Genomic DNA, 13,493 nt, shown 5'->3' on the forward strand with positions numbered 1-13,493 from the left:
AACATCACTTCTCTAAACCTCACATTCCTAAACCTGTGGGTGGCAACTAGGGGAGCAAACTTCCCCCCCACTGTAAGGGCAAAGCAAGTCCAAGATCACTTCATGAGACCAAATGTCCAGAAGTTCCCTCTGTACTCAATATAGGTGAGGCCACACCTTGAGTACTGTGTTCAGTTTTGGGCCCTGCACTACAAGAAAGACACTGAAACCCTGGAATGTATTCAGAGAACGGAAACAAAGCTGCTGAGGATCTGGAGCACAAGTCTTCTGAGAAGCAGCTGAGGGCACTGGGATTATTTAGACTGGAGGAGGCTCAGGGAAGACCTCATCGCTCTCTACAACTACCTGAAGGGAGGTTGTGCCAAGGTCTCTTCTCCCACGTAACTAGAAATAGAACTAGAGGGAAGGGCCCCAAGTAAGGCCAGGGGAGGTTCAGGCTGGATGTTAGGAAAGATTTATTCTGAAAGAGTGGTTAGGCACTAGAACAGGCTGCCCAGGGAGGTGGTGGAATCATTTGTCCCTGGAGGTGTTCAAAAAACATTTAGCTTTTATAATTAGTGACATGGTTTAGTGGGAGATATTGGTGATAGGTGGACAGTTGGACTGGATGATCTTGGAGATCTTATCCAATCTTAGTTCTGTGATTCTATGGGGCTCTACAACATGCATCTCAGGGTCCTAAAGTGGTTGCTGAGCCACCCACCATCATATTTGAAAAGTTGTGGCAGCCAGGTAACTTCACTTTCAGGTGACTGGAAAAAGAGAAGCATCACTCCCATTTATGAGAAATGGAGAAAGAAAGATCTATAGAACTACAGGTGAGTGAGCCTCACCTCTGTGCCTGGAAAAATCATGGACCAGATCCTCTTGGAATACATGTTAAGGCACATGAGGGATGAGGTGATCTGAGACAGGCAGCAAGGCCGATCTGGTGGCCTTCAACTAGATTGTCTTGATGGTCCCTTCCAACCCAAGCTATTCTATGATATTCATGGGCTACAACTGTACCTTTCTCTCACAGGCAAAATATTGGCGAAGGCTTGCTGAAAAGATTTATGCGCATAGCACGGCATAGGCACAACTTGTTTCCCCTTTCCAGACTTGTTTTATAGCCTGCACTGACGCAGGTCAGCCAGGGTAGGCCATGTGTCAAGGATGAGAGAGTTGCTTTCACTTTTTTACTTTTTTTTTTTTTTTTTGTAGAAGAGCTTTATCTGTACAGTGAGCATCAGTTAGCCCTCCAGTTGCATTCAAATGCTTGTCAATGTAACATTTCATATAAGCAGTTTAGACCACGCCAAAATGGTAATTATGCAGCTGGAATGTATAGATCTCACTGTATGCAATCATGATTTCTACAGCTTTCTTCGCAAAATGCAGGCACAGTGAATTAACACCACATACACTGAATTCTTCCTATGGAATCCAGTCAGATGACATCTTGTTAATAAGATGCTGGAGATAGGGTTTTTCCAAGCAGAGCTTCAGATTCACTGTGTCTTTGGACACTGCCTTTTGATGGTGATTTATGTAATATTGCTTGCAGCACACAGTAGCCTTTGACAGTGAGTAAAATCAACTATAATATCAAATTCTGTTTAAAATATGCTCTTCAGAAATGAACTGAGCACCTTCTCAGCTGTATTCTGGAATGAAAATATTAAAATACTGTGAAACAACACTGGTCTCATATATTTCAAATTTACTAAAAAGCTTTCATCCAGGGGTCTGGGTAAGGCCAGTACATTGCAGTTTTACTCAGAGAAAGTAATTGGGCAATGGGATTCTAGATTTAAATGACAGTAATAGAAATAGAAAAGTAAAAGGGTACTTTTTCAAGAAAAAAAACATTAACTCTCAGTGTCGTATTTTTATTTGTATGCACTCAGTAGTAAACACATCTTTTTATATGGATATATAAATACAACAACTTAGAAAGCTGCATAGCAGATCTGACCAGTACTCCATTTTACAGGCTTCAAAAGAAGATGTAAGAAACTTCACAGGAAGCAACGACAGGACAGCCTTCTTCCTGGAGAAAGTTTCTGCTTAACGCCCATCGATGTATGCTTGTCTGATTTCACCAAACACAAGGATTTACCTCCTTTAGAAAAGTAATATGCATATTATAGAACAATCTTTATTTGTAACTCATAAATTTCTGTACAGTAATATTTACAATATATTGCAAGGCTTACAGTCTCTATGTCTTTATTGCAAATAATAGCTTGTAGGCAATAAAAATTGGACTTTGTACCTTTCACATGTTATGTTACAGCTGCAGACATTGCCCCATGTCATGGGGTTGGAGCACTTTGAAACACTGGGTGTAAAACTCCGTTTGACTATCTTAGTTTACATAGTTCAACAAAATCATTCAATTTATGACTTGTTTTTGCCTCTGCCTCACTCTGAGGTTTCCCAAAAGAATGGAAATCCAATTCCATTGCTGAAGTGTCTGCTTTACCTCAACAGCCTGTTCTAACCTCAATTTAGCACTAAAGCTGAAAAAAAAACATCTTTTCCAAGTCAAGTCTTTTTGATGAAGTAGTAAAAGCACCTCGAGAACATCTTTTGGGGAAAGACAGGCAGTGACTAACACTAGTAAACTTTTCTTATTTTGAGAGATATGACTGAAGCACCCAACAGAAGAAAGGAAAAGCCATAGTGTGTAACAATAAGAGGAGCTGAGTGAAGTACTGAGCTTTGGAATATGCACCAAATCATCCATCCATACAGAAAAAGGATTGTCATCTACTGCCTTTCCTGGCATACTGGGAAAAGTAGGTTATCAGTTTACCCAGAAGATATTTTTAAACAAATGAATATAAAGTTTATCAGGGGATGATCTTAGGTCCATATCTTGATGATACCTTGAGCATTCAGGGCTCCTATCAAAACTTGAACAAAGTCAGGGAAATTCTGTCATACATCAGTGCAGAATGTCACCACAATCATGTTAAACTGTTGAAAAAGATAATAAAAGGGAATTAAAAATATTCTAGTTCTGGTTTCAATAGTCTCTGTCATAAAATGTTCAGTGTTTTTAACAAAGGCTGGTGTTCATTACTTTCAAGTCAATTAAACATATTCCTTTCTACCACTGAAAACATACCACCAATGCATCTTTCTTTCTTTTTCCCCTAGCATTATCATCTTAACTTGAAAGTTAAAGCTGCTCAACTTAAAAAGCCAAAACAAATGGAAGTTTGAAAACAAAACAAAAAATCTTCCCCAGATACAAAACAAAACAATTATCTGGTATCATAGTGGAGCACTGACTTGTAACACAAACAACTTCTTGTGGACTCTGAACCGTCTGCAGTCAATTCATATTTGCAAAGAAAAGTAGTCATCAGCCTCTGACAAAAGCACTTAAATACTTGTATGGTACAGTACCTCACACAGTGAGCATGAAAACAACAGATACAGTAGGTTGTGTTCCTGACTAATAAACCAAGTCTTTGTACCTTTAAAAACTGCACCTTAGTTGCATAAATCATATTAGCAGCATCTTGAGTTGTAGTTTTCTAAGAATTATCCTGTTGAAAAAATGTAATAAATGCACATGGAATTTTCATTATTTAACAAAGATTCCTCCACGTACAAGCTTCCCTCTAAGTTGGCAGAGGTTCACTCATGCAAACTATTTGGTTTTCTCTTAACTTTGAAACAGGTTCAACAATTATTTTATCGGGAAGTGTTATCTACCTACCTAGACAATTTCAGACACGTAGACCTTAATATGTGACACTAGAAAATGAAGCAAATGCCCTGCATTCTCAAACAGTTGCTGAAATTGCAAACTACCCTTCCAGTGACTGACAAGCATATTTTAGACATATGGAAATGCAACCCGGCCATCTTGCCATGAATTTAACTGCTTCCAACTGCAGCACTCAATGAGTGCTTCAAGGGCAACTCTGTCAGCATGCCACATCTGTATATGTTCCAACGGGAAACTGGCCTCCCACGATAGGTGTTTTCTAGGAGTGCCACTACTCTACTTTGCCCTTTCCACTCCAATAGGTTTATTTATCAAGAGAAACAAACACTTTAAAAATGCAGCCCAAGTGCTCATTTGAGCCCTGTTTCCACTTGGCGGCTGTTTTGAGCCAGAAGAGGCCCAAAGAGGTCTGTGTGACCAAGCAGGAATGTGGAGAATGAAAGCTCCTTTTTCTGGACTTCCCACATCCCAGGTCTGAGGGCTAGCTGAAGGCCAACACTGTAAGCAGAAAGCCAGGCCCATGGCAACACAGAGCTCAAGCCTAACCTCTGCAGGAGGCCCAGCTGGAATCCTAGATACACAGCTGTCGCTAGTTGGCCTTGATATGATCAAAAAAGGAATGTCTTTGATTGTTTTGTTTATTTCACATCTTTTTGTGTATTTTTTAACATCCGAAGAAATACTTTGGTCTCAGACGCTCTCTAGTAAGTAATGACAGACTGAGGTACCTGCGGCATGGCCAGTTAGGCCCGTAAGTTATTGTAGAGGTCCCACTCACTACGTGAGTTATCCAAAGTACGTTTGAAGCATGTTTCATTTGGCCAGTTTAAATGAAGCATTCTACTGATAATATTGAGCGAGTTGCTGTGTACACTAGATCTTATCCCAGTTGGACATAAATCTGGCACAGCACCTAACAGGTCCTCTGGCCCATGGTGCAGGGATGTCGGCCTGTCCATCCTAAGCACAACATCACTCTAGACCCACACTAGGGAATTTTGATCTTGCATAGCCTGGTATAGTTTCCCAATACAATTCTACGAGCCAACTGCTCACTTATGGTGCATAAAATGCAAGGTACTTAGCCATGAACTGAATTGTAATGAAGCCCTCTCCGGTAGTCAGAGATGTTGCAAGCACAGTGGAAGAGCCTGCATAAATGTGAATTAGACCACTGCGCAGCAAGGCAACCCTATTTTTTTATTACCTGTTTCTTGGAACTGTGCTGTTTAAAAGATTTTGGACAGTGTTTTAAAAGCTATTCCTCCCCATTGTTTGAGCACGGTATAAGACAGAGCAAACTAGATAGACACAAAGCAGTAAAATGTGGCTTGAATATCATTAGAGAAGGAGAGGCTCGACAGAGATTTAGCTTACAATGTGTTTGCCAAATCTCCCAGATAAAGCCTCCACAGTTAGTCCTCACCAGCCAGGGAAACATTTAATGATGCCAGGATGAGCCCCTGTCAAAAAGCCCTCATGGGACTGGGCCTTTGAAAAGCTGGGTGGAGCCAGCTTAGCCAGCTTGCCATGGGTAATGCCTTGTCCAGGCATCTTGTCCAGGCACTTCATTCCTACTTTCTCCTCCCATCCCTACTCACAAACATTACTGGAAAGAGATGGGCACATGATATGAACCTTCTGCCACAGCCTGGAGTGACATCCTGGGGCAGTGACCTGATGCTGGATATCCCTGTTAATGGCACGCGTTGTGATCCCGGGACTTTTCATTTCCTGCTGCCTCGCTGCAGCACAGTTCACGATCTCCAGTTGTCATCACTCTCTTGGATATCTCTGTGCTTGTGACGTGAGTGAGGCTGCCAGGGGATGAGGACAAGGGAAAAAGGCAAGAATACTGAACTTTGACAAAGTAGTCATGAGCCAGATGAAGGAAAAGTTTCTTTCTGTGTTTGGTCTTGTTCAATTTCCAAGTCAAGGATTCTGATGAAAGAGAAAAAAAACAAGTGTAATTTATTAATTATCATATCAAACAAGCATTAGGTGATATTCTAAGGCTTTTGTTCAGCTGCTTATAGCTATTGCCAATGCAGTAAGTTCCCTTTCCGTGAGATCTCCACTTGAACAATGAACATTCTTGTAAGAATACTGCTGAAACTGAAGGCTGAATAACCCTGATTCAAGCCAGGAAGGAGAATGCCGAGTGAATCCCTTTCTTGGAGTTGGGCAGGGCTGACAGCAAGAGAAGCCAGCAGTATTGAACTGCAGCGGTGAATTCAGGCAACATTTTATTGTGAAATACCAATGCCCATCTCACAGAGGACTTCTGTGTTTTGAAGACCACACTTAGTTTCCACACTCATCACTCTGATGAGATGTGTCAGGTAATCTGATCCTTCAAGTAGCTCTATTTACACACCGTTCCCACAAGGCCCCGGAGAGCTCATGAAAAATTAAAAAGAGAATGTAAAATATGAATGAGATGATCACCAGCGCATAAAAGCTATGTTCTTCTCAGAAGGTATTTTACACGTAATAAAAAGAGGCTTTTGCTTCTATTTCCAAAGAAGGTGAAACAATTTTCAAGCCTCTGTGAAAAAAAAAGAGGTGCCTTCAAGAATGTGTCTCAGAGCTACAAAGTCAAATATATGAATATAAAGAAAAGATGTAGGTTACTTAACTTGGTGCTGTTTTACCAGAGAAAGTGTAGAGTTGAAGGAAAAGATGAACATTTGGGTATACATTAACATAGATTCCATAACTACAGAACTGAACATGAGAGCATGTGGTGATAACCACTCTCAGCTTAAATTCTGCCTGGTGACCATAATATTTAACTTACGGTAACCTGATGACTCCTATCCTTTACTCTGGGTGCTGCGCACTGGCACTTTCAGTTGACTTCTCTGAACTTCTGTGCTGTGGCCTAAATTGAAGCACTTCTCAGTTTTTAGAAATTACCCTGGAAACAATCGTAGCCTCACTACTGAGGTGTATCAGCTGAGTGAGTCCTAGTATGTATGAAATCAAGTTTATAATATGGACATTGTGGATAAGTGTTTCCTAGACTGCCAAATTTCGATGCCAAAGAAAATTGCTGCCAGTGCAAAGCATTCCCTTGTGCTCTACTCTGATTTCAATTTAAATGGGAGACTGCACTTTTTCTAGGGGTGCAGAACACTTAAAGGAAAAACAATCCTAACACATGTCATTTTTGGATAATAAAGTTACTGCAGAATGACCACATATGCAACATGAATTTCATGGAGTCTTTTCACCATACTGCTAGGCTATGGGCTATGAGTAGCATTCTTTCTGAATGGTCATTTTGTCTTTGATGTTCAAAAACACATCGACTGAGCATGTGTGAGCTTCTGCAAAAGAGCTTTCCCCTTATTGCCCTGCCTTTGCCCTGGTGAAGCACCTGTCTCTGAAGCCCTTGGCCTCTATAGCTTGCGTGTTCTTTGGAGCAGTCCCTAGCATCACCCTCTCAATAGCACTGGACACGCTCAGCACCATGCACGTGGATGGCAGAAGGCCCAAATACACCTTCCTCAGCGAGCTGAGGTGTCCTCTGGTGCCCTGCAGAGGTGCTGGCCCTGCAGCCTAACCCTGGCAAACCCACATGGGAACTAACAGGCTTCTATTTTGCTTTAGTTGGAACTGTGGTGGTTTTGGTTTTGTTTTTGTTTTTTATGAGGCTCCTCCTTTTAGTGGAACTGAGCAAGCTCTGCCTTCCATTCTCAGCAAGGTTCTCAGCTGGCCACCTGCACCATTTTTTTGTGTGTGTCTCCCTTGTCTTTTATCATAGAAGGATATAGACAAATGGTCAGGAGAGTCTCTTCTTCTCTCTGGTACAATTTGGGAATGGATCTATCACATAACAACACTTATCTATAATGGCTTGAATACTTGAATATTTGTGTGAAAAAAGTCTCTCCCTTCCTCCCCCCTCTACTCATAAGACATAAATGTCTTCTTGTGGAAAGCCATTTTTTAAATTATCCAAATTTCACATGATTAAAACAATTTTAAGCAAGTGAATTGATTTTTGCATTACACAGATAAAAAAGTATTGGAAGCGACAGCCCCACACCCACATAACAGAAAGGCTCAAGCATTACGTTTCTCCACATTCACAGGGCCCACTATCGACCGCTGTACCTGCACCAAATGATGTTCTTCTCACGCACCAATTACAAACTGTCAGAACATATATACGTAATCCTTCACATCAAGAACTGTTCATGCAATTTTTAAGGACCTCACTGTGAGCTGTGGTACTTACACACTAAGGTCTTCAACAAAATACTGTATCTATGAAACCATCAGTACCAAAGGCCTCAGGGATAGTACTTTTGAGGAGATCAGACACAAAATAAGTACAGCTTTTGTTAAAGTCAGGATATAAGATTTCACCAGTGCTAAATTTGCTCTCCTTCTGTATGGAACGGATTGTTTTTGTAACTAGATGCCACACATTTGTATTGTTTATCTTGGTATAACACAGTGAGGTATCTCTCTACACATGACAAACCACACAACTAATTTCTAGCCACTGGGACCACGCCGTATGGCAGAACCCACTTCACAAAAACAGAACAGATAACACTGGCTAGGGGATCACCTGGAGCAAACTATTATGGTCCCAACAACAGCAAGCTGTGAGGGAAATAAGGCTGGTAGCAGTGCTAATGGCTCAGCTTCAATACTTGACAATTGGGGATGCCTATGTTTAGGTAACAGAGGGGAACAGGGAGAGAACGAGAGAAAGCAACAAGAAAGCTTCAGAAGTACTGTATAAATACAACGTACTCCTAATCATTAGTAGTTTCAGTTCAGTCTGTTATCTAAGCTACTGTAATTATGGGTTGAATACTTTTCTAAGTTTTTTCTTAGCACTTAATATAGCAGAAATTGTAGAAACCAGGCTATTTACAAAGCAGGCAGTGAGCAGACATCCCTCATAGACACTGGCGCTTTGATTTCTTGTAGGGGGTCTGACTGCACTCTGGCAAGCTGTACTCATTTATTTGTTTGCACTTGTTCTTTGCAGTGCCCCAGATTTCTGCTTTGAAAAACACAGCACTACGTCAACTACCATACAAAATAAAGGTGCCTGTCACCTTTCATAAAAAGATTTAAAGAAACTATGCAAAGTCTACTGCTTGCTAAAGAGGAAGGAGAAATACATAAATCAGCAAGCAGGACAAGGTTCTGCACACACCTTGCATTTGCCAGGCTGCAGCACACGCTGCAGGTAGCCTTCACGCCAGTTCCTGGATTGCCTTGCTGCTCTCCTTGGCTTTCTTACAGGTGTACAGCCACTTGATGATGCGGGCGTTGCGCTCGATAACCGAGGTGCTGCTGGGGACCTGCTCCGTGAGCTCGTCCTCCAGCAGCCCCTCGTCCCCGCTATGCCGTGTGAAATCACTCTCGGATGTGGCCACACTGATGCTGCGGATCTTGAAGGAGACGTTGTCGGATACCACCGAGAAGTTCTCTCTCCCCAAATCCTCAATGACCTCCTGTTCCAGGCCACAGAACTTGAAGAACGTGTCAAACTCAGAGAAAGATTTGGAGTAGCGAGAGCTGATGTCCGACTGAGAGCGATGGAGACCTCTCCTCTTCACCTCCTTGACCTCTTCAGGAGGTGCAGGCAATGTAGAAGGCTTCTCACGTTCTGTTGTACAAACGCCTGGCTCTTCGGTGTTCACCGTGACGGCTTGCTCAGCTCCACAGCCACCGGTCTCAGAGACAGCAAGTTCAGCCGGGTGAGGCTCTTTGCACTCGGCGGCCGTGCCGTCCTCCATAATGACTCTGGGCACCCCAGAGGAAGCCAACTGCTTCTCCTTGCCAGGCCCCTGGAAGAACCTCCTCACCACGCTGCTTCGCGAGCCGTCCTGGCTCTGCCCTCTCCCCAGCTCGCACTTCTGGCGGTAGATCACCAGGGAGTCGGGCCGGCCCTGCCTCCTGGGGGTGCTGCGCCGGGCGATGGGGGGGCCGTGCTGCAGGGGGCCCCGCCACGCGCACCCCGCCTTCGCCCGCTCCAGCGGCTTCGCGCCCTTCCCTCTGCCCAAATCCCTGCTCGTTTTGGTGCTCTCCACCGAGCAGCTCTCGCTGCTGCACTCCGAGGCCGAGCTGAGCACGATGACGGGCTCCTGCTTGGTGCTGATTACCTGCTGACTTTTCACATACTTGGCCTTATCGGCTGCCAGCCTCTCCGCCGCGCTCCTCCGGCCGGGGGTGCCGGCCCCCAGTTGCCGGCGGAGGTACTCCGGCCCCTTGTTGAGCAGCCGCACGCTGAAAGACGAGTGCAGGTCGGAGATGGCGTGCATTTTCACGGCCCGGCTGATTTCAGTGGGCATAGCAGCTTCAGCTCCGCGGCTCCCGCTTCCAGTCCCGGGCAATTTAAAAAAAAAAAAAAAAAAAAAAAAAAAAGAATAGAAAGCGAATAAACAGCTCCAAACGCAGCGTGAGCTCCGTGTGTGTGCCCGTGTGTGTGCCCGCGTGTGCCCGTGCCTTGCGCGCCCGCCCCGCGCCGCCCCACGCCGCCGCGCACCCACTCGCGCTGCGCCCGGCCCCGCAGCCCAGCCTGCCCCGCCCCGCGCCCGTCACTGCGGGAGCGTCGCTGACGAGGCCCCGGGCGGTCCCGTGCCCTGAGCCGAGACACGGGAGGGCTTCTCGCCGGGGGTCACCCGGCTCCGCGCGGGACCACCCCAAACTCAAACCCTATGTCTGAGCGCGTAGTCCAAACGCTTCTTGAACTCCGGCCGTGACGCTGCCCTGGGAGCCTGTGCTCGGGCCCGACCACCATCTCGGTTAAAAAGAGCACGCGAGACCCTCATGCCCTTCGTGGGGCACCCGCAGCGCCAGCAAGGTGTCTGCTCATGGCCCGCGGCTGTGCAGTGGATGCGCGCTTGCAAAATGTCACGGAATGGCTTCAAATTGAACTGCACTCGGTAAATCTTTGCCCTTCAGAATCACAGGGCGCGCTTCCAAAGGGGCAGGGCTCCGTGTGGGGCTGGAGTTCTGAGCAGCCCTGCGCACGGCCGCTTCCCGTGCTTCAAATGCCCAACGTTAAACACATGAGTCACAACCATCACCTGGGGCGGTCCGGGCACGCAGAGTTGCACCTAACGTTTATTTTACTCACGTCATCTCGTGGGAGATGCATCTGCCTCGTGGTCACTAAGAGCAGAGCAGAGAGCTTTATTCCAAATAGAGAAAATAAAAGCCAGCTTACATCTCTGAGGTTTTTCCCTCTTAGCTCTTTCATTTTGTTTGTTTTCCAACATGTCTACAATTTCAGTGGGATTATAATAACAGAATGCTTTTGTGATGATTGACTCACTCAATATTTACAGTCACTGAATTGTGGCAAACATGTTTACAAAGAGAAAGATGGAACACACAAAAAAATATACCAGGCATTGTTTGTGCCAAGAAAGCATAGGTCAGGTGCTACGTATGGATCCTACCCTGCATCATATGTGAGCGGATGGCAGCGGTCTGGGCACCACTGAAGCATAGGGTGGTATGGCAGTAGCTCTGTGCTCACATCCCTCAGGATGCTGCCCCAATGGAGCCCTGCGCTGGTGGCCATCCCCAGAGCTGTGTCAGCACTGGCTGGCACAACATTATCCTCCAACCCAGGCCTTTTTGTGATTCTATGATTCAGACACAGAGGTGTGTGAGAAGCAGGAGCTGAGTGGCTCTATGTGCAGTGGAGCAGCGTTGCTGGCTTTTCTTGGGCACCTCGGGCTTTTCTGGGGGTATATCTATGGTTTCTGTGCAGTTTTGGAACCACGCGGTTCCATGTGGTTTTAAGGGACCATGTTGGTGGTGCAAATCCCCAAACACGTTGCAGGAAATATGTGGTTATATTTGGGTGTTATGACTGGAGTGGTTTCACCGGTGCCCTCAATGCAAAGCCAAGAGTCTCCCAGTGTGCTGAAAGTATGGACTACGTTTTAGCCCAGTGTTCTAGATGAGCACAGCAGACTTGGGCGAGATGTTCTCACTGGCAAGGGAAGGGTTAAGAAGTGAACTCTTCAGTGAAGACCCACTTGAAATAACCATAGGCAGAAAATTCCCTTTCCAACATGGCTCACCATCTGGTCTTGTCCTTAATTTTACATCCTTTTTGCCCCTCAACTTGTAGGTCTGAACTCAAGAAGCCCCTCAACACGTACTTCTGCCTATTCCTAACAGCAATACCAGAGGAGATGCTTGCATTAGTCATGACTGAAACCCATGTCATACTTTGGTTTCCCTTTGGCTGCAATTCTTGTGTATATATAGTATGGGCACACAAAAGGTAAAGCTGGCTCACATAGCAGCTTACCTAAAAATTAATGTTCTCAAAAAAGTAAGAGATAGTAATAAAGGTATAAGTGCAGTTGATGCCTCAGGAGTCTCTCACTATTAAGGCATCTCATGCACAGATAGGTGAAAGTGTAGTTAATATTGTTATATGTTTCAGTGCGTCGTGGAAGGCTGGGCTTGTGGAGAAGGATATTTTCTTCTGACAATGAATCTTAGCAATAAGCCAACAGATGTGATGAATTTATTAGTGAGATTAATGAGATTAAGGTTTCATTCCTATCCTCACACTGACAATTTTTTCCTTCAACAGTTTGGAGTTCTATGATACTGTTTAATGAAACAGCACTGATTCACATTTCTCCATGCATCTTAACATTTTTCCCCCAGTTTCTTGTACCTTCTGTCTCTAAGCTTTAAGAAAACACAAGAAATCTCAGATATGATTTATTTGCATTCACTTGAGTAATGAAAAGAATGACTCTACGTGAGTATTGGTAAGACTGGCTCTATTAAGCAAATCAATTCATGTCTTGATTAAAACGCAGCTTTACTCACTCCTTTCTATATGCAAAGGCCACCAGCAAGAACAGATATTATAAACTTTTGTCACTGTACAAGAGCTTTGTGTTTGGAGGTGATATATATAAGAAGATTCCCTGTCACTTAACATTTCTCATGTTCTAAATACATGCCTAGAAGACAAACCAGGACATTTTGCGTGAAATGTTTTTTTCCTTCGAGGAATTTCCTCTTCTCACTGAAAATGACTGAAAATGTGAGTTTTGATTCTCCACAAAGTGTACATTACTATAATTTCTTCTGCTTTTTTCACCTGACTTTCTTCCTGTGTGAGATACTTCTTTCTGCATGCTGTGATGATAATGACATTTAAAGTAGGAGAAGAATCTTCCCAGGGCCAGAAAGTATTGTAAGCAATGAAACTGTCCAGGCTTGTCTACCCTGTGGTAAGGTACATTAATATAGCAGTTAGACAACTAGCTGTTATTTTAAATATGTTTAGGCAAAGTATTTATGATATTTAAAATTTGCATGATCTGGAGTATTTATATATAAGTATCTTGGAATTAGCTCTTACACTTAAGGATATACTCTTACAACACTCGGCAAAGAGCAAGCCATTGTGTTTCTTCTTTTTGCAGAGCATGGTGAGACACTGCATTATAAGAGCCCCAAGCCAGTCACCTTTGACTCTGGTCCAGTAGAGGCATACAGACACCAAAATGGACACAATGACAGCAGCACTGTCCCCTCAGCCTGGCAGCTCCCACCTGGTCTCTCTTTGGCAGTGATGCACTAAGCAAAGGTAAGCAAAGCAAATCCTCCACTCCCTAAGCCTTAGCTGCCAGCAGTTTTCCCACTTCCCAGTGGAAGTGACACTGGCCAGCATTTAAAGTTATCTCTAAACACAAAGCACTTGAATTTGTCTTTCTGTGGGAGGTAACACAAACCACTTATTTGT

At 44.2% G+C, this 13,493-nt stretch overlaps 1 protein-coding gene across 1 annotated transcript; it reads right to left on the bottom strand.

Annotated features, from left to right (window-relative positions):
- Window positions 1-1,855: 1,855 nt before the first annotated feature.
- FAM110C (family with sequence similarity 110 member C) lies at window positions 1,856-10,768 on the bottom strand. Its single transcript, XM_010707885.3, has 2 exons — window positions 8,913-10,768; window positions 1,856-5,668 (listed from the first exon to the last, which is right to left on the bottom strand). Exon 1 carries the CDS (start codon window positions 10,051-10,053, stop codon window positions 8,953-8,955), a length of 1,101 nt encoding a protein of 366 aa, XP_010706187.2. The 5' UTR covers window positions 10,054-10,768; the 3' UTR covers window positions 1,856-5,668; window positions 8,913-8,952.
- Between the last annotated feature and the right edge of the window lie 2,725 nt (window positions 10,769-13,493).

The sequence above is a fragment of the Meleagris gallopavo genome, chromosome 2 (genome assembly GCF_905368555.1).
Source record: "Meleagris gallopavo chromosome 2, MGAL_WU_HG_1.1, whole genome shotgun sequence".
Taxonomy (NCBI): domain Eukaryota; kingdom Metazoa; phylum Chordata; class Aves; order Galliformes; family Phasianidae; genus Meleagris; species Meleagris gallopavo.

Bases quoted from the DNA above. Each gene is read 5' to 3' on its own strand.
- FAM110C (XM_010707885.3), bottom strand. From the start codon at position 10,053: ATGCCCACTGAAATCAGCCGGGCCGTGAAAATGCACGCCATCTCCGAC.